General features: G+C 39.5%; 1 protein-coding gene across 6 annotated transcripts in view; it reads left to right on the forward strand.

Moving 5' to 3' along the window:
• The window catches only part of LOC119648236 (talin-2), a 108,485-nt gene that overhangs the window by 79,978 nt on the left and 7,360 nt on the right, over window positions 1-21,147 (forward strand). For 4 of the 6 annotated variants that reach the window (XM_038049860.1, XM_038049861.1, XM_038049859.1 and 1 more), the window contains 7 exons: window positions 45-4,623; window positions 4,870-5,060; window positions 14,357-14,473; window positions 14,536-14,724; window positions 18,236-18,562; window positions 19,144-19,815; window positions 20,184-20,689. In XM_038049860.1, coding sequence (XP_037905788.1) covers window positions 45-4,623; window positions 4,870-5,060; window positions 14,357-14,473; window positions 14,536-14,724; window positions 18,236-18,562; window positions 19,144-19,815; window positions 20,184-20,689 — 6,581 coding nt within the window. Of the gene's footprint in view, window positions 1-44; window positions 4,624-4,869; window positions 5,061-12,925; window positions 14,063-14,356; window positions 14,474-14,535; window positions 14,725-18,235; window positions 18,563-19,143; window positions 19,816-20,183; window positions 20,690-21,147 lie in introns of those variants that run through there. The other 2 variants (XM_038049863.1, XM_038049865.1) reach the window with 2 other exon arrangements.

Below are 21,147 nucleotides of genomic sequence, written 5' to 3' on the forward strand. Positions count from 1 at the left end.
TTATTTTTACAACAAGAAATACAAACAACTCCTGGTCATTGCAGGCTACAATTCCTGATCTTGGCTCTGATCCACACTCAATTGAATGGCGTGAAAACACATTGGATACATCGAAACAAGCTGTTACTACCCATGTGGCTACAATGAGTGCTGCCACTGCTCAAATCGTTACAGCATCTCCCGATGACACGGACACGGATGCAATTGGCTCTGCAGTGTCGCAAATTGCACAAACAATTCCAGAAGTTACTAAGGAAGTGCGACTTATTGCCGCTCTCATGGAAGATGACAACAGCGGCGATAAACTATTAGAGGCAGCAAGGAAATTGTGTAGTGCATTCAGCGATTTATTGAGGGCAGCGGAGCCTGAGAGCAAAGAACCGCGCAGCAGTCTTATCAATGCTGCTAGCCGCGTGGGCGAGGCAAGCACACAAATGCTTAGCACGATTGGCGAGGAGACTGCAGAAAGTCGAGAAATGCACGACATGCTCTTGGCTCTTGCTAAAGCTGTTGCAAATGCAACGGCTGCACTTGTCCTGCGAGCTAAATCAATTGCAGCAAGTTGTGAGGATGAAGAGAAACGGAACAGAGTTATCGAACAAGCAACTCAATGTGCATTGGCTACCAGTCAATTAGTTGCCTGCGCTAAAGTTGTTGCTCCAACAATTCATAATGCTGCCTGTCGTGAACAACTAGAATCTGCTGCCCGAGAAGTAGCCAAAGCTGTAAACCAACTTGTTCAACTTTGCAACGAAGCGACAAACGATCAGAAACTTAAGACTGAGCTGCTCGATGCAGCTCGTGATGTGAGCATGACTTTACAAGATTTGCTTGACAACATCCGTCTTTCCACACGCGAACGTGCCACTCGCTCGGTCGAGGAAGTGAATCCTGTTGAGAATGTTATTGTGGGAACAGACATCCTCGTTTCCTCATCAGACCCACAGGAAATGGTCCGTCACGCCAAAGCCTTAGGACAAGCTACTGCCCTTTTGATTCAAAGCATTAAGGGTGAAGCAGAATCACAACAAGATTCCGAGATTCAAAGACGCCTTTTGGCAGCAGCAAAGCAACTTGCAGATGCCACATCGAAAATGGTGGAAGCAGCCAGATTGTGTGCAGGCAGTCCTCACGATTCTGGACACCAAGATGCTCTCCGTCGTGCCGCTGAAGAACTTCGTGAAGTAACCACAACTGCTGCCAATACGCCAGCAATGAAGAGGAAAGTAATCAATAGGTTGGAAGCATGCGCGAAACATGCAGCCGCTGCTGCAACGCAATGTATCCAGGTTTCCCGAAATGCCGCACAATTCAGCGAAGATCACCATACTAAGGAATCCTTACTGCAAGATTGTCGTAATACGGCTGACTCAATCCCTCGATTGATCAACGGTGTAAAGAGCACTATGAGCCATCCAGACGATGCTAATGCACAACTAAATCTCATCGAAGCTGCCGAACAATTTATCGAACCTGCCAATCAAGTATCAGTTTCGGCTCGTGCCCTTCAACCAACTGTAAGAGACGGGCTAGCTTCGCAGCAACTGTCCCGATGTGCTTTGAACTTGAGTCAGACTGTTCAAGAACTCAGCACAGCAGCTCATCGTGCTCGAGAAGCCTGTGGAGGACAGGAACTAGAGTCCGCTCTAGATGCTGTTAAGAATCTTCGAACAGTCCTAGACGACACCAGAACCGCAGCAAATAAGGGAACTTTGCGTCCACTTCCTGGCGAAACTGTAGAAAATACCGCACAACAATTAAGTAAATCAGCGAAAAATGTTGGTATCGCAATCTCACAGTTAGTATCAGCTGTGTTGCAAGGACAACGTCTCTACGCCGGTGTTGCTGGACGAGATACTGCCTTGGCTTTAGGAGATTTCACGAAGAGTGTACATGGCGTTGCTGCGACAACTAATAACGGCACAGTCATCGACTCAGCAGACAATGCTGTTATCAATTCGGTTCGGTTGATTGAAGAAGCCCAAAGAATGCTTCAAAACGTAGGCAATGAAGGAGCGCTAACAACTGCAGCCAGAGACGTCAATCAATCCTTAGCGGAAACTGTAGACTGTATACCAGGCCAACGAGAAGTCGATAGTGTTCTGCGAAATGTAAGTGAGCTAAGTGAAGTGCTCACGATGGGAGAATATCCACCATCAAATAGAAACTACAAGGATCTGCAAACAGATTTGAAACAGGCTGCAGATTCCCTAAATGAAGCAAGTGGCCAAGTTGCGCAGTCATACGCAAGTCCTGCAAATCTTGCAAGCTCTAGCCAGAACTTTGGTCATTCGTACAAAGATCTACTTTCGGTCGCAATGGAGATGGCTGGTCAAACAAAAGATGAAGCCGCTCGTGCCCAGATGGTTGATAGCCTAAGGAATGTTTCAACACAGTCATGTTCTCTACTCTCAACCGCTAAATCAATTGCTGCCGATCCTGGTCAGCATAATTCGAAGAATCTGTTGAATCAGGCAGCTCGCCAAGTTACGGAAAGCATAAACAAACTTGTCGACTGTTATGTGTCAGCAACACCTGGCCAGAAGGAATGCGATAATGCCATCCGTACTATCGAGAATCTTCGTATGCTCTTAGAACATCCTCAAGAGCCAATCAACGAATTAGGCTACTATGATTGTGTTGAATATGCAACCGAAAAGTCTAGGAGCTTAGGCTATGCCATCTCTGAAATGATTCAGAACGCTAAACAATCACAACACATGGAATTTGGACATTCTGTTAACAATGTCGCAGACTCTATCCATGGCTTGATTGAATCGTCCGCACAGGCAGCTTATCTGATTGGTGTTTCTCATCCGAGCAGTATTTCTGGCCGGCCAGGAATCATCGATCAAGCCCAATTGACACGAGCATATCAAGGAATTCGACAGCATTGTGATATTGTTAGCAGTCCGAACTCTAGCAAGCAGCAGAAGATCTCGGCACTTACCATTGTGGCCAAGCACACTTCATATTTGTGTACAATTTGCCGCCAAGCTAGTATGACCACCAACAATCCTGTGGCGAAGAACGAATTCATTTTGGGAGCTAAGCATGTAGCGAACGCCACGTCGAATTTGGTTCAAGAGGTCAAAGCTTTGGGAGATGATTCATCAGCGCCTTCCAGGTCGCATTATGTGGAACCTTTACTGGAAGCAGTTCGAGCGGTCCGTCAATATGCATCAAGTCCTGAATTCATTTCAGTCCCTGCTAGAATTTCACCAGAAGGACGTAAGGCTCAAGAACCGATACTGAATGCAGGCCGTGGAGTTCTTGATGGAGTAATTGAAATGGTGAAAGCAGCTAAGGCCTTAGCTGTTTCTCCAGACAATCCACCAGTTTGGCAACAGTTGGCTATGCATAGCAAACCTGTCTCTGAAAGTGTTAAGAAATTGGTGGATAGTATTCGCGAAAAAGCTCCAGGTCAACAACAATGCGACCAAGTTTTGGATACATTGGCAACTTGCATAAGGGAATTGGATAGTACTGCATTGGCTATCAATGCCCAAGGCTTAGCACAACGAAAGGATAACAACTTGCAAGGATTCACTGTCCAAACGCTCAATGCCGCAGCTGAGTTGGGTGACAAGCTTGAACCGATCCGAGTGGCTGCCAAGCATAATGCAGAACAGCTTGGTCATGCAGTAGGTGAAATATCTCGCTATGTAGTTCCTATGACCAATGGAGCTATTGGTGCTTGCTCCCATATCATTCATTCGAACCAACAAATGGCCCTTGTTGATCAGGTGAAGTCAGTTGCTGAGAGCGCAACGCAATTGGTTCAGGCCGCAAAGGAGTCCGGTGGCAATCCCCGGGCAACTCACGCTCATCCCAGATTGGATGAATCTATTGAAAACACTAAAGTTGCAATCAAGGACTTGAATAGCACCGCTGAAAAGCTATCAGCGGAAACTGGAGCTGTGACTGGTCTCATGGAACAAGTTGCTCGTGCCATTTCCCGTCTCACCGACAAACGACAATCTCTCCTGAATGCTTCGATCTCGGATAGTTTCGTTGACTATCAAACACGCATGGTGCGAAGTGCAAAGGAAATTGCTCATTTAGCCAATGAGATTAATGCAAAGGCTCCATACGACACAACGAAACTTCCATCGCTCGCCGCCGATATGACCCACCACTACACACAACTCACTCAAGATTCTGTAGGCGCATCAACCACGACAACTTCACCGGAAGTTGGAATGCGTATTCGACAAAGTGTAATTGATTTGGGACGCTCTGTCACATCCCTGATTCAATCGACAGCTGGACTTCGGGCAAACGACCTATCAGGTCAAACTGAAATTTCACGCAATGCACGCGATGTCTCTGAGAAGGTGTCTCAAGTGTTGGCATCGTTACAAGCTGGCTCACGCGGAACACAAGCGTGCATTAATGCTGCCAGTACCGTATCTGGAATTATTGGTGATTTGGATACGACAATTATGTTTGCCACAGCTGGAACTTTACATTCTGATGGTGAAGGCTCGTTCGCTGATCATCGCGAACATATTTTGAAAACGGCTAAGGCTCTTGTGGAGGATACTAAAGTACTTGTTGCTGGCGCTGCTGGCACACAAGATCAATTGGCTTCAGCTGCACAGAATGCAGTTACAACTATACGTGAGTTTATACTATGAATTATTTCTTGTAAATATTTTCACTAAGTTTGAGACGGTTTACAAATACATCCCTCTTCTGTACAGAATTCCTTATTCCTTCTAAGTATTTTTCAAATTATTAATTGTCTTTGCTTCCAATGTAATATATTCTTCACATTTTTCGATCACAATTACAATTGGCTAGTTAGTCTCTAACACACGAAATATTCCTTTGTCCCTAAGCGCTAATAATAATTGATGTTTGCAGTTCAACTTGCGGATGCCGTGAAACTTGGAGCTTGCAGTTTAGGATCGAATCAACCAGATTCCCAGGTGATGGTTATAAACGCCGTAAAAGATGTCGCCGCTGCACTCGGAGAATTAATCAATGCAACGAAATTGGCTTCAGGCAAGCCAATCCTCGATCCGGCTATGCAGGACTTGAAAGAAAGCGCAAGGGTAAGTATTCTCGACGTTCTTCAATTAAAAATGTTCATCAATCATACGTTTTTCGGTCACTTTCATATTCCTTTCATGCTTCCATTCCATTCATTTCTTTATTAAGTTTTTTTTCTTAACGATATAATCATTAATCAATATTGATTTTTTTTTGTGATACAAATGTGTTGGGTCTAACTATAAACATTAATATTTGTTTACAATTTAACAAAAGCTGCACTACTTTGGCAAAATGAAAATGTTACAGGCTAAGAGGTTTTCTTATAACAAGACTAAATCTTTTGAAATAAGAAACATGTGTTTGCTGGATAAATTTATAATTAACATTCATGTTGAAGTGTATTCCATTTGGTTAGAAAGAAGGGAAACTCCGGAGTTTCCATAACTGATCTGATTTTTTTTTCGTGTTATACAACTTCACCATGCTAATTTTCAGATAATAAATTGTACAGTTTTGTTTTTCTTATAATATTAAGGAAGTGGTTTCTCATTCTCTCTCAAATCTGTTTATTTCGTCAATTATTTATCTTCATAATCGCCTGTGCTATCCAAGATATGGAGACGCGTTCGTTTGGCTAGTTAAAGTTAAAAGTATAGCAGACCTTTGTGGTGCTAAACATTTTTGATTTCTCCCTATTGGTGGACAAACCATCACACATTTGCTGTCACATAGGTTGGGAATAATCGATCCGTCCATTGATGCAATTTGTCAATGTTGCTTCATCTAATCCCTGTTTTATCTAAATTTATTTCTTATTTTCGTCGTCGTTTGTATTGATTTTAGGTTTTTGGTTTAAGCCTACTTTGTTCTTATAAGAATGAGACCCCGTATCTCGAGCAATGTTTTGCCGCAGTTGTCCGGTGGCAGTGGGCGGCCGCCTTTAAACAAGCTTTTACACTGAGCTAAACATAATTTTTTTTTGTTTGAAGATTAAGGGAGTCCGCATTGACTTCATGACGGACCGGACTAATTGGGAAACAACTTAACTTCTTTTTTGTGATGCACGGACTATTCTTCACCCAAGTTACTCAAAAAGAGAATTTACGGTTTCATCCAGAGCAAAAGCAAACGCGTCCGTGGGCCACAAGAGTGGAAGTAAGCTGCTTCCCAATTACTCCAGTCCGTCATCAAGTCGATGCGATATCCTTACTACTATACTATATTTCTTTAAATGTGATTTTGGATCGATATCCTATCAACGTTTTCCAACAATAAGACATATGATAGCGCAAAATGTCACGTGTTACATCAAGGTAAAATCTCAGCGGAATTTGAAGCCCGAGGCGGGATCCGTGGAGTTTCATATCGTCTCCGAAACATTGTCTACTAATTACCAGCAACGTTTCCCGCGCATTCAATGCACGATGAGATCTTTTCTCAGGTATCTCTACTTCGCTGATGACATCTGCTTGCTCTTTCACGGAATCATGGACATTGGCTAAATGGTTCTAAATTTGGAAGAGGGGGCAAGTAGAGTCGGAAGATAAACACCAAAAAAACCAAGGCTCTCATTTAGACTGGTCATTGCACTCCTGTATCTGCATCTATTTGCGTTAACGGGCAGAACATCGAGGACGTCGAACAATTGATATATCTAGGTAGCGTTGTTCCTGCGGACGTTTGCCCCGAAAGTAGATGTCGATCAACACATTAACAGCAAATCCGATATCATTGTTTTGTCTGAAATCTGAGAATGTAACTCTCTTAACACCAACATTAAGTTGAAGCTATTCCGCGCCAGTTTTCTCTCTGTGTTACTATGTGGGAATAGTACATGAAAAGCGAAAGTCTGTTATTCAAAAGCTATAAGTTTTCATCAGCTCATGTCTACTTCGTACCATTGGAGAATTTTAGTGTCAGACAGTAACTGATGAAGAACTCATAGTAGAGCAGCGCAACTTCTCAGAAAATCGTGGAGGAAGCATTTCCTGGAGTCAACAACAACACCGCGTAGGTACAATTGACCCACCATGATCCACACAAGGGTATATGTCAATCTTATTCTTTAACAATAGAAACCACTATGGACCACAATGGAAGCACTTGATTCTACTTCTTAAAGCTTTGGATTAGGGGCTATCAGAAAAGCTATCGAAGACAGTTCCATTTTTAGAACTTTTGAGGGGAGAAGTTGAATTGCATTACATGTCTTTTACCAGCTTTGTTCCGTGGGAGGGGATAACTTTGTATTTCTTCTTCTTTCTTTTAATATCCTTTTGGGTATTTTTTAGACGCCCATTGAGTGTGATCCTATTTTTTTCGGCGGTTTATCGATATTCATGAAGGATTCTTTAACGATAAGGAGGCACAACATTTTGATGTCTTTGGCATACCGTACTAGGGTTGGTTTAGAAAATAGCGTTCTTTTTGTACTATCAGCGATTTTCCCTATTGAGATTCGAGTTGAGGAGAAAAAGCGCCAGTTCGTTTCCATGCTTGAGATCCTTCCTTGTTGGGAATGAACCAGATTGTTTTCAGTCCGTGCTTATGAGGTTGAGCCTATCATGATTACTTTTGTTAGACGAAATACCAAATTCAAGCATGATTTCGTACAGAACGTTGCGATTGATACTGTCATATGATCGTTTGGAGTTGACGACTGATGTCGAAATTGAACTTCTACCACTTCTCAAGCACTTGTTGCACGGTGAAGAGCTATTATCGAGCGTCCTTTCCTAAAGCTGCCTTGATACTTTGTGGTGCCATTTTCTGCGAATAGTTTAAGAACGAGCAAAGCAAATTTCGTATACTTTTATACTATTTTGCGGGTATTTCCTCAATCCTTCATATTGGTTGATTTTGAAGACCTTCACGGATTCTCATCGACTCCAGGCACTTTATTTGCTTTTAGGTCCTTTATTTTTGCATGAATCCATTCTTTCCTCTACGGAATTACAAATCAATCTCTGGGTGGTGTGTCGGATTGATTGAGAAGATCGGCAAATTTCAACCCCTATTTTTTGCTCACTTTTTCCTTTCCGATAATGATGCTGATATCCTTTTGTCGAGCTTACTTATTTTTGATTCGATTCTAACCTTTGCGATGACTCCTTTGCGATGGTCGTCATATTGATCTTAATCCTAGTAGGTATATATTGTCTGTTTCGAGGTTCTCGCATCCCTTAATTTTGTTCATATTTGAATTATGTAATCTTTCGTTAATTGGTTGAAGCCTATAACAAGTGGTTCAAGAGAAATGAACAATGAAACTTCAAACGCTCTTTCCTACAGACTTCTCTGCTTCTAAAAAATGTATGCGATTTCATTTCTGAGATCTGGCTGCCCAATAGTTTCATTTCTGGATTGCTACCATATACAGTTTGTACTGAATGACCTGTTCGAGGAGGGTGTTTACTGCTCATGGCCTGCACAAGGTTCCCAAATCCGAGCACCCGAGAGGATAGTCCAAAGTTGATTTACATGATCATTTCCCTTGATTCAATCCATTCCGAGGCTCCTTTTCGAGTTTCAGGGCATTAACGTAACACCAGTCTCACGGCCGCTACTACTATCGTTATCGAACGGGAATCGCGGGGAGGTTGAGTGGTAGATTTGGCCAGTTGTATTTGATGCAGAACAACAAATTTACAACTTTTGGAACAAAGAAGACCTAATTACTTCGCCAAGTAAATGGGATCTCTGACAAGAGGCGGTTTATAGTTTATTGTATAAATTATTTTCCCATGAGCAATTCGATTCGTTTTAAGAGGGAATTGTAGTAATTTTTCTCACCTTCAAAAATTATTCACTTTTTTGGTATATATCGTGCCTGCACATTTGAGACCTTTTGACTTTTGATGGTTGATTTGTTGTGTGAAATTTCTCGGGCAAACGCCATGCTTACCATATTAAATCTTAGCGGATATAACGACTTCGAAATCAGGTGTTTTAATATGCTTCAGCGTCTAGAGTTATTATTGTATGCTATCTAGGAAACGGATTACTACTTCGGACAATCTAATCTGGGCTATATGAGGTGTATTATGTATGTATCTTAGTAATCGATTACAACATATCAACAAAGTATTTCCATGTGAAAGCATTTATTCTTTTTCATTTTCTGATGGTCTCATTCGTCAAGGCAGACTCATCAGACGTTGGCTTACCTCTGTGCTGTAACTAAATGTGGCTACAGATATTGGTTCCGAATATATTAATGCTAAAACCCACCACCGATATGAATTATATCGACCAAAAACCATAGGCTTAAACCTTGCCTAGGCACTAGAAAGGAGGAGAAAATTGCTTCTCCAAATCAATGCAGTCCGTAATCAAGTAGATAGTGAACTCAGAGCCACAATAAAATGCTGCTTCCACGATAGTTTGCCTAGTCTTCTTGGTTCAAGAACCGTGTCCTTAAATTGGGCATCCTCAAAAACTATCTGCTGACCGCGTCAGTTGAGTCCTTTCATCTTTTACGTGGTGTTCCTCTAAGTTGTTTTGATGTACAACCAAGAATTCTTCATTAAATTTGAGTTGCATATGCCTATACCAGTATATTTGACATAATTTCACTAGGCTCGGTGCAGATAGTTCGTCGTACAAACCGTACAGCTCAGCGTATCGTAAACGCAATTCTAAGCGCTCCTTTACTAATCTTAGAAATTATGTTTATTTATTCATGTATCTAGGAATATCGACACCTCGTGCTCATATGATTGGCCGCTGAATTTCATCTTGTTCGTTGCCACCTCCATTGATCGATCCTATTCATACCAAAATAAAAAATTGGGGGCGACTCTTCCCGATCTGTACCAGGCTTTGTCTCATGGCCGCACCCGCTGGACAATGAACTGGCTGATATTCTGTTTTGTATTTGGAGAGAGAGGTTGCTATTGAAGCAAAGGGTTGGCTTTTTGCGGGATGCTAGGGAGCTCTAAGAGCAAAACCATCTTTAGATTTTGTGGTGTGTGGGATTCTTTCTATTCAATATTTGTTTGGGGTGTGGTCGAGTTGGAATCAGAGGAGAAGAAGATATGTGCGGATGTCACGTGTGTCGATGGTTGGGGGAGAGAAAGGGGTGATCGTGACTTATCCGTTGTTGCTCTGGCATTAGGGAAATAAGAGGGCAAACGTAATTTGCAATTTTGCCGTGTAGGCTGTATTTGGAATACCGTACACGCTCAACTAGTCCTTCAAGGACCTCATCAAGCGTTCCTAAAAGGTGTGTGGCGCAATTTGCTAGAAGGGAAATTCAATGGAGCATTAAGATTGAGATATTGAGAGAGAGAAGAGGCATTGGATAAGCGCATTGTTGGGTGTAGGTCAACTGCTGTGTCATCTGCGTGTGTGTAAATATGGGGAGAAAGTTAAAATGGGGATGATGGGGATTTTCTTTGTTTTTCTGGTCAATTGAAGAACAGGGAGAGGATGTGAGTTCAGCACAGAATATTTGGGTTGCCCAATAGTTGGGTATTCAACGTAATACATCATTCTATAGGGCAGACCTATACTCCTGATGATCATTAACAGGTACCCACATATATATAGAATTTTAGCGCAAGTTGCAGTACTCAGAAAGCAGATAACAAGTGGTTCCCGAAATATCGGTATTTGCAAGAATAAATATCCACACCAACGAAAAAGAAACAACAAGCTTTTATTACTTTCACTTCAATGTAATTCAAACTCATTGTGAAAGGAGTTTGTTATATAAACGCGTTTCTAGATATCCACGGAATTAAATTATGTAGAGAGATGGATATCCAAGTCAGTTTTTAGCGTTAGCTATTATATGCAAAGAGTGTTTTTGATGTGTGCCATCCACAAAGTCATTGAGGGGTTCAGTGTTACGATAAATGGCAAGTTTTTTTGTACAAAGTCTTGTACATAGAATAATTTTCGGGTGTTTTCCAGTGCTATTATCATAGTTGTGATGATAATGGGGAGCACTGCAGGAAAAGAGTATATGATTTTATCCCTGCTTATGGATGTATAAAGTAGAGTCCTAATATTTACTCGATCGCTGTAATTGGGGTTTGAGAGATATTTGGGAGCCTGTTGTGGGCCATTGAGAAGAAATTGACCATGGCACTTGTTTGTGCCGAGGGTCCACACTCATAAGAAACCAAGAGGTCTTATCAGTAGGCTTGAAAAATTTATAAAAAGATTTCATGTTCAAAATGAAAGATGTCCCTATGTAACATTCCAATGTTGGTGGTTCCTATTTTTCGTAATAACATGTTCTATTAACAGTTTCGTATAATATAAGTGGGGAAAGTATGATCCCGAAACAATGTTAGAGGTTTTTTGAATCATGCCATCTTTCAAGAGGACAGTAGGGTTCAAATTATATATCTTTCATAGATATAAATGGGGAGACGATATGTGATGTTTTGAAAATTGGAAAAGTGATGGGCAGCTTTGGTAAGGGTTTTTTAAAATGAAGTGATCAATATATTCCAGGTTTAATCTCGTAAAGTCAAATTTTGTCTCAATGGTTTATAGGCTCCGATTTTTTTCTTCCTCGTTATTAAATTGAGCTCTAAAAAGGCATCTTCACATGTGACATTAGTCGTGCCATTAGGTTGATGTCATCAGCGTACGCCATTATTTGAGTGGACTTAAACAGTGTTCAATTTACCTGATTACATATTGGAACGTCATGTTTGCTAGTGTGTCGTTAGTCAATTTTATTTCAAGCTCAGGCAGGTTGTCCCAATGAAAATTATTGTACGCGTGATAGAAGCTAACAAAGATCTGTACATGGATAGTCTAGATACATAGTCTCAATATTTTTCCAACACCTGTTTTACTAAAAATATCTTAATCGGTGTTCTATTATATCAACGGAGATTCTTTGTGACGTACACTATAGATGAGCGCCATCGGGGTTTTACTAAACGGAAAACTCAATTTTCATGAAAAAGCTTCTATTTTAACTAGAAACTCCACAATTTCGTGAGCTGCGTTTTTATATTTTAACTTAGTTTTCCACTAATTCCTAATCATTGTATGCTTAATTATTTCACAACCGAAAAAACTCAATTTATAGATCGGCTTAAATTTTCATTAATCGTAACGCACTGGATTTGTAAAACATTTATGGAATACATCTTCGACTACTTGTGTTGTAAAATAACGATTTTTTCTACAATATTGTTTAAAATTTAGAATTAAATTCCAACTAATAGATGTGCTTCACTTTTTCCTAAATACTCAATATAAATAAATGACCAAAGATCTCATATTTTGAATAAATACTTTTGAAAAGTTTCTAAGAACATAAGAAATGGACATGGCACTTAACCGCAACCGCATCATACTATATCGTTTTTGAAAATTGAAGTAAATTGATGTGTTTATTATCTAAAATAACAAAACATCCAACAAAGGGGGAGGCAAGTAATAATAATACAGAATAGTAGTAGAAAACTACTCTCTCAATAGATTTCCTATAGTCCAAATATAAGAGACAATAATTTCTTTAAGGCGATCTATTTCTCTCTCTTTGAATGCATCGTAGTTGAACACATGCTTGCCTGCATTAGAATAAAGAAATGTAACTTACAAAAAACAACATTTAATGACTCGAAACAGTAGTTCATCTAATAATGCTGATGATGTTATGTATACAAATCGAAAATTGCACGATGTCGATTTTATTTTGGTGAAAAAGTTGTGCGCATCTGTTCTACTTAGCTGTTTAATATTTAGGAACCTTATTCTTCGAGAAAATCATATGGAATGTTCGGTTTTACTTTTCTCGTTGGGCTAATTTGTCTATGGCTTCATTGTTTTTTTTTCTTGCATCCCCACTATATTTGAACTCCTTACGGTTATTCGAAATTCAAAATTTCTTGCATAGTAGTAAATTGATAGCTAGAGTATATTATATTCAATTGTTTTTATTTATTTCTGACAGATGCTTAGGGATATGTGCGTATCAGAAGTCACTCATGTTAACATAAACAATGGCATCAGTGGATGTTTGAGTGCTAATCAGTATCATTTTTCTAATATGTCTCTAAATTAGATTTTGGTTCAATGTCCTCCTGTTAAAATACATAGTGGGTTCATACCTAAATTATGGTAGTTTTATACGTAATATATTCTTGTAAAAGAAGTAGGCAGACCAGTACAAATGGGAGTAGTTGAAAGTTCCATGTAAAGGAAAATTGTCAAATTATGAGGCTTTAGTATTTGTGAACACCAAAATGGACCAACAATGCGTTGGAACTTTACCATTGTGTTCAATTTAATTAAACACCCAAGGGCTATCCCGCTCAAGACGAATAAAGAGGGCAGATTGTTGAGATCTTCTGGAATCCGATGTCAGGATGTTGAATGGGAGAATTAGTGGCACACTGGATCACCACCACAGAGAAATATTTTTAGAAACTCACAAAAAGTATTAATCACGATTACTGAACTATAAAATCCAAAAATAAAGGTAAACCCGGCATTATGATATGATAAAACGAACTCGGTATCATTCGATTAACAACTGATCATAATTGTTTAGAATTGGTTTGCTTTTCAAATGTTTGAATGCTTCACTCAAAACCTATTGATGTGTCTGCCTACTTCTTCAATAAGTTAACTGTAATATAGCTGGCCCATACATATATTTTTTTATTTTAACCAATAAAAAAGTATTCAACATTTAAGGGACAAGCAAATCTATTGACACTTAACTAGTGGTTTATGTTAAGTATCCTACTTTCAAAAACGATCCGACAATCACTACATTTGAATACAAGATTAACATAAATATTAACATATTTCAACGATGTCTGCTGCTGAATTTAATCGAAAGATAAGCACTGAAAGTGCTGGCAATAAAGTCCACAAATGCTGTTTTTTTATCCCGATGAAATAAAAATTAATTTTGGTGGAAAAAAGTCAATGCCAATAGTTATGCGGATTGTTTTCGTTAAGTGCCATAACAAATAACAATAAAATTTCTTACTACAAAACGTTAGCCATAAAAAGTATATATGTATGTATTCTTTAAACTTTAAATACAAATCAAATATCTGAAATAAATCCAGTCAAAATTAAATGATGCCTTACAATTTGGTTTAGCTATTACCCTTCATAGTCCTTATACTGACCCTTCATTACATCATAATTGCGAATAAGATAATTCATTACAAATAATTCAATAATATCATAATAAATCTAAAAACATATGTAATCAACCCAACGCCATTGTTCTGCAGTGAATTTTTATGATCTTATCTATTGAGTTGTTGAATTTTTTTAGGTAACTATTGCCACAATGTCATTGCAATCATATTACCAATCCTAAATTAAACGAAATTTATCTAATTGAATCTGTTTCCTTTCAAAGGTTATGGTGTTGAATGTGTCATCATTGCTTAAGACCGTTAAAGCTGTAGAGGATGAACATACACGTGGCACACGAGCAATGGAAGCCACTGTTGCAGCTATTTCGCAGGAGATTAGGGTAAGTCGAGGAGAATAGCTATTTATATAGAAATATGAAGTTAATACAATTTTTCTTTGCAGGCTATGCATTCTCCACTGGCACCTGGAATGACCCCGGCTACACCCGAAGATCTTATACGAGTCACAAAGAACGTCACCGTGGCTACGGCTAAAGCTGTTGCTGCTGGAGCATCAAATCTTCAAGCTGATATTGTTGCTGCAGCTAATATGGGACGGCGTGCGATTTCCGAAATGCTCGTTGTGTGCCGAGTAAGTATATTTAAAGTTTTTTTTTTTAAATTCTTGAAATATTTAACGCCTATGAAACTGGGAAGATAAGTAGCTAGATATAAATGGCGAAGAGTCTGATTAGAGCTATAGTGCGCCGTCTTGATTTCACAAACTCGTATGATCATGACTGTTTTGGGAAGGACAAGAGCCCACAATCTAACCGGCTTCAGAGCCAGCCCATAGCGTTGACGAAGACTAGCAGCTCTCTGCCATCATAAAACCAGAGATCTCTTCTATGTTTCCAAATAATTGTTTGTTGCTGGGCAATCACAAAGGAAGTGCCTCCTCTTCGCTGCGTCGATAATGCTCAGAAGAAATATCTTACAGTTGTTTTATCACACTCAATTAAGAAAGATAATGCTTCATAGGCGTGAACAAAAAATGAATGTGTGGCTTATGTACTCTCAAGTTTTCCATTCACACGCCATTGCTTCGAAATTATCGACTGACTTGGGGACTATGCTTTAGATGGTGTGTGATAACATTTTCAACGATTCTTGTGTATTTTATGTTTCGCCGTCAACTAACATCTCATAAATGACGAATATACGTTTTGCTTCTTTTAATTTTCTTTGAGTTTTACGCTGGACTCCTCGCGTTCTTGCCAAGGGAGGGAGGGAGCTATTAACAGCTCAACCAAATATGACTTCAAATCCTGTAATAACTAATGTCAGCATTATCTCAATCTACACTCAGCCACAATAATATTCGGTCATGATATTACATAAGGAATGGACGCGCTAAATACAGGGAAATAGAGTTTCTATTGTAATTATTTTTCCGTAATAACATAAATAGCAACCTCCAGAACACATATTTCGAAACAAGAAACAGAAAAACGAAAACGTCAAAGATGCAGTTATCTCTCTGTGGATTTACGCGAGTACCTGCTTCGTCGACTTCCCACGGTCTGATTAATTTTGTGACCATGATCAATAAGACAAGCACAACGGTGCTAATCTATACTGAATGCATAGCTATTCATACTGGTGAATGCAAGACCTACCTAAATCTTTACCGAACTATGGAGTACGGCACCCGTATTGAAACGCAACACTATGTTTGAGGCCCAAAGTCTCTGTTCGCTTGAGCATAACCACAAGCCCCATGAAATTCCAAGAATTCTTTTGAAACATGTGAATTCAGAGACTATGTCGGTTCCGATGGTAACAGTATACCCCTGGTAAGGTTTCGTGGTCTAGCTTTCGTAAAAGCCGAATTACGGTCATTCTTTAATCAAAACTCGTTTCAAAAGTGGCAAGAATTTGCACATTCGATTGTAATGACTGTGACATGGGCCGCACAAGTTGTGGGCGAGAGATTTAATGGCGTTTGTTTGCTTGTGAAAATTTGTTTGAAAAATGAGTATGGAAGGGATTTCTATATCGTATTGCGACTGGGAACGAGAAACAGCTTCAGTGCGATAACCTCAAGGACAGAAAATCATGGATTCGACGACCGAAGATTACCCATGTTGTCTGTGAAAAACGGTCCAGGTCATTCGATTGGTGCAAGCGACTGCACTTTTGGGACTATGATAATGGTTAATGTTATGTTATGTCGAAAACCGCACTTTCTGGGTATGACGTTTTAAATGGCTCCCTAATGTCGGCTCAAAAGTTGCTTAAGCAACTTGGCATTCCTGAGGCTTTGTTTTGTACGTGAAAGCGTTTTCTGGCCTGCATTAGTATTTTTGCGCTTTAGATTATTAGAAGGATTGACCATTGAGATCATGCCTTTTAAAGCAAACAACAGACTGTTCTAAAAGTAACAGAAAACAAAATCTACTTTCGATCTAATCTTTGTGCACTATTCACTTCATCTAACGCTTCTCAAATTTGTTATATGGTTACCATAAAACACTACGTGGGGAATAAAGCGTCAGCCACTGCACAATTTTCCAAGACGATTGTACTTTTCCTCCACTGTTATACGCCACTCGTTGCCCAACCTGGGATAGTGAGTTTAATTGCATGGCGTAACCCGCAATGGAGTTGTCGGCTTTTCTCAAAGTGTGACCTATCCATTGTCACGCTTTCTTATCAACACGTACGTACAACATGCTGGCGAAAGTCAAAACATTGACGCGGAGCACCCTTACTTTAGCGTTGGTATTGAGTTAGTTGCATTCCCAGATTTTGAACAAAACAGAGAAAGGCGGATCTAGCACTGTTAATACACCGAGCGAAATCAAGTTCGGTAACGTCGTTGATAAGAGCACACTACATAGATATACAAACCGTCCGATCCTTTCAATATTCTGTCTATTAATGCAAATAGGAAGATTACATGACCAATCCTTTCAAGTTGAGAGCAATGGAGCAAGGAGCATGACTTAGTGAGAGAGTAAACAGATATCATCTGCGTAATCGAGGTATTTGAGGAAATATGACAGTCCATTGAACCGCACCATGTCCTCCAGCCACGGCAACATGATAACGAGAAGAAAAAGTATCAGTGCAAAGATGCAATCATGTCGGACTCCGCTTTGTTCTTTAAATTTGCCTAAGCTTTAACTCGATGCAAAACTTGGCATTTTGCGCCATCATATTTCGCTCTGATAATAGTCATTATTTTTTTCCGGAATGTCCCTTATTCATGAAGTACTCCATATGCACGTCCTGTTGACACTGCCGAAAATTTTCTCGAAATCGATGAAAAGCACGTGAAGCGGTGATCTAAACCCGGCACACTGTTCCACAATGAGCCGAAAGATGTTAATGTGCTTGGTACAGGAGGATCCAAAACGAAAACCAGTCAGTGCTCAAAGTATTCTTTGATTCATCCCAGGATAATTTTACCATTCTAGTTGTCGTACTCAAGGCGGATGGTCTTCCAGAACCTTATCGATTATCTCCTTTTTCCACTTACTGGGGAAGGTCTTAAATCACCACGAAGAATTTGTCGACCACTTGCAAATGCTAAGACTTGCCGAGGCCTTCAGAGTAGGCATTGGTTTGAGCATTGACTTCATCGTTAAAGCCGAATCTTCTCTGAGTTCTTAAGTTTAGTAACAATAAATAATCATCTGGAGAGTAACAAATGACGAACACTAGGCTTTCGGTGCGTTTTTAGCAAAAATGTGCAGATCAGTTGTGTGCCTTACGACGTTGTTTGTACTGTATGCGATCCCTTTATCATATATATGTTTATTGTACAATTTTGGAATATAAGTGCACACGTACCAGAGAGGTTACCCTTGAAACGTTGAAATAAATGCAGCTACATGACTAATATATAGTCAGTTTTCGCGAATACTAAGTCAAAATCCTATCGACTGGCTATTTTGTCCCCAGGCTGAAGCACTTAGTAATATATAAGCTTCCCAACGAAAGTTGTGAAGACCCACTAATTTCGCGTATTTATCCACCAGAAGAAGAATTACTACTCACTACGTTTGTCTTAGGCGTCTTCTTATGTGACTAATAGAAATATTTTCTCGGAAAGATCAGTGTGCACTATTTATTCAGTAATATTTTTTTCATTACAGACTGTTGCATGGAGCTGTGCAGAAACTGAAGAGCTACGCAATCGTACTCTAGAAGCGGGTGCAGGAGTTGGTGAAGCTTATGGTGACCTTCTTCAAGGCATTCTCCGTAACTGTTCGGCGGATGAAAGAATGCATTTGTCACGTCGTGTCGCCAAATGTGTTACAGATTTAGTTGCTATGGCTCGTTTATTGAAGGGATCCGAATGGATTGATCCTGAAGATCCTACTGTCATTGCTGAAAATGAACTTTTGGGAGCAGCTGCCTCGATTGACGCCGCGGCCAAGAAATTAGCTAATCTAAGACCACGTCGCCAACCAGATGTTAAGGTTTGTAACACATTTATTTCGCACACCTATATGAATTTCATATTCTATATAACTTCTAACTATATTTAAATTCCTAACATTTAACAACTGCATTCTGCCTTTTAATATATAATAGCTTAACATTACATCCTTAGCATTTTCTAACAGGTGGTGGTTGGTGGCTACGGTTAGATATGTTTGATATTCTTGGTTGTTGCTTTAGTTCTCACCCAGGAATCAAACATATTATTACCGTGGTCCCCATTAGGCTTTCTCTCATGTATATATTTAATAAATCTAACAAATTTCCTCATTATTTACCCATATGATATCCGAGAAAATATGGAGATTTTGTTTACGTGCTTTGCAGTAAAAGCTAGATTAGTCCGAAATTTGGTTGTACAGTTAAATCAAGCATTGGCATCAAATTGTGCGTATATAATTTTTCTCTTCAAGAACTTCCTTCATCCAGTTATATTTAAGCATATGACCATATTTTCTCGGAATATAAATAATCTTTTAAACAATCACATTCTGAATAGTAATGCACTCAAATAGAACAACGAATGTTGCAATATCTAAATTACATCTCTACTTTACAGGAAGCCGATGAGAACATGAAATTCGATGAGATGATTTTAGAAGCAGCTAAAGGAATAATGGCGGCATCATCTGCTCTCGTTCGAGCTGCCAATGCTGCACAACGTGAACTGATCGATCAAGGAAAAGTATCGAGACGTCCACTTACATCATCCGATGACGGACAATGGTCTGAAGGTTTGATCTCAGCTGCTCGCCATGTTGCGGCTGCAACTCATAGTCTTGTCGAAGCCGCTCAGAATTTAGTCCGCGGTAATGGAACTGAAGAGATGCTGATTTCGTCAGCAAAGCAAGTGGCTGCATCAACTGCGCAACTATTGATTGCTTGTAAAGTTAAATCAGATCCAAATTCAGAAACCGGCCGTCGTTTACAATCGGCTGGCAATGCAGTTATTAAGTCAACTGACAATCTGGTACGAGCTGCACAGCAAGCAATTGATATGGAGGAAGAGCATATCTTGAAAATAAACACAAGCATGGTTGACGGAATGGCGCAGGAAATCAATGCTCGGTCTGATGTGCTCAGAATGGAGAAACAACTAGAAGAAGCTCGTCATAAACTTATAAAGATTCGTCAAGCGCGATCAAAGAAAAATGCTGGTGGTTTCACAACCGATGAAAGCGACTCTGAATATCATCAGCAGGGTTATACGTCACCGGTTCTTACTAACAATGTACGAGCTTAAGTTGATTAATTGTTAAGATAAAGATTATAAGATTCGTTTGGCTCTAAATTTAAATTACCTCTTTATTTTATTTATTTGGTATTTGGCATAATCAAAATTCACATTGGAATAGTTTTGGTAGTTAAGAAGGGGAATGCCGGTCTTGTCTTTAACCACATTTCACACAAGTAGTTGATAATACTTGATTGCGATAAATGTTCAGTAACAAAGATCAGTTTTTAATGGCAAGAATTATTTCTTATGTTATCCGGAAAAAATTTGACTGATAAATTAACATCGCGAGAGGCATTCTCCTTGTTTATAACAAATTACTAATCTCTTAGCTAACAATTCTGTTTTAACTCCCTAATCAACAGTCATATAACCGCAATGTGCAAAATGCATCTCCTGGGTATCAACAGCAACAGGACCAGCAGCAGCAATCACAAAGAAACCAATATTACTACCAACATACAGCCACATCGCCCCAACATTTTCACCATCCACAAGCCAATAACGCCAACTACAATCAAAATGTTAATCAAAATCAAAACGTAACAATCACGTCGGCGACCTATCGTTCTAATCCAACACTAACTGCTAATGCTGTTCCACGACCATATCAGGGTGTTGGGCACATTGGTGAAGTCTCGCCTATTAGTCCATTAGCAAACCGATCATTCGGTACAACTACGTCAACTTTCACCACCACATCGACAACGAATCAACAACAGAATGAACAGCAAGATAAGTCTCAGAGGAATAACAATTTAGAAGCGTGTATAAGAGATTTACACGAGAAGACTTTCGGTCAAGATGGAGTTATGGCTGTGAGTGGAGCTTACAAAACACCCGGGAAGAATTATGAAGGATTCACTTCGAGGTAAGAGAAAGTTTGGTCACATTGTCCTGATTGGCAAAGGAAAATATTTTTTTTATTTATTAAAAATGAGTCTTTATCTTCTAACAGGATCGAATATATATAACTTTCTGTTTTTATTTCCTTACATTTCTGCATAACAGTTTGACCAAATTATATTTTGTGAGCCTTGTGAAAATGTGACATAAAAACATGTTTCAATGTGTTTATTTTCATAGAAAGTTTATAAATTTGCCTCTTTCACTTTAATTCACTTATTATTATCGATGGAGAAAACATTTTCGGCCTTAAATAGATTCTTATATGACAGTTTAGCAATACAAGTGTTTCTTTATTGAATGGAGCGATTGCCTCCGTGGAAAGCCATGTAATGGAACCCATTGTACCATGATAGTCGACGAATGGATTGCCCTAGAACTAGGCTTAGAACAGTGGGGGAGGAGTGCAAGCTCCTCTGGAAA

This window comes from Hermetia illucens, chromosome 2 (genome assembly GCF_905115235.1).
Source record: "Hermetia illucens chromosome 2, iHerIll2.2.curated.20191125, whole genome shotgun sequence".
NCBI lineage: Eukaryota > Metazoa > Arthropoda > Insecta > Diptera > Stratiomyidae > Hermetia > Hermetia illucens.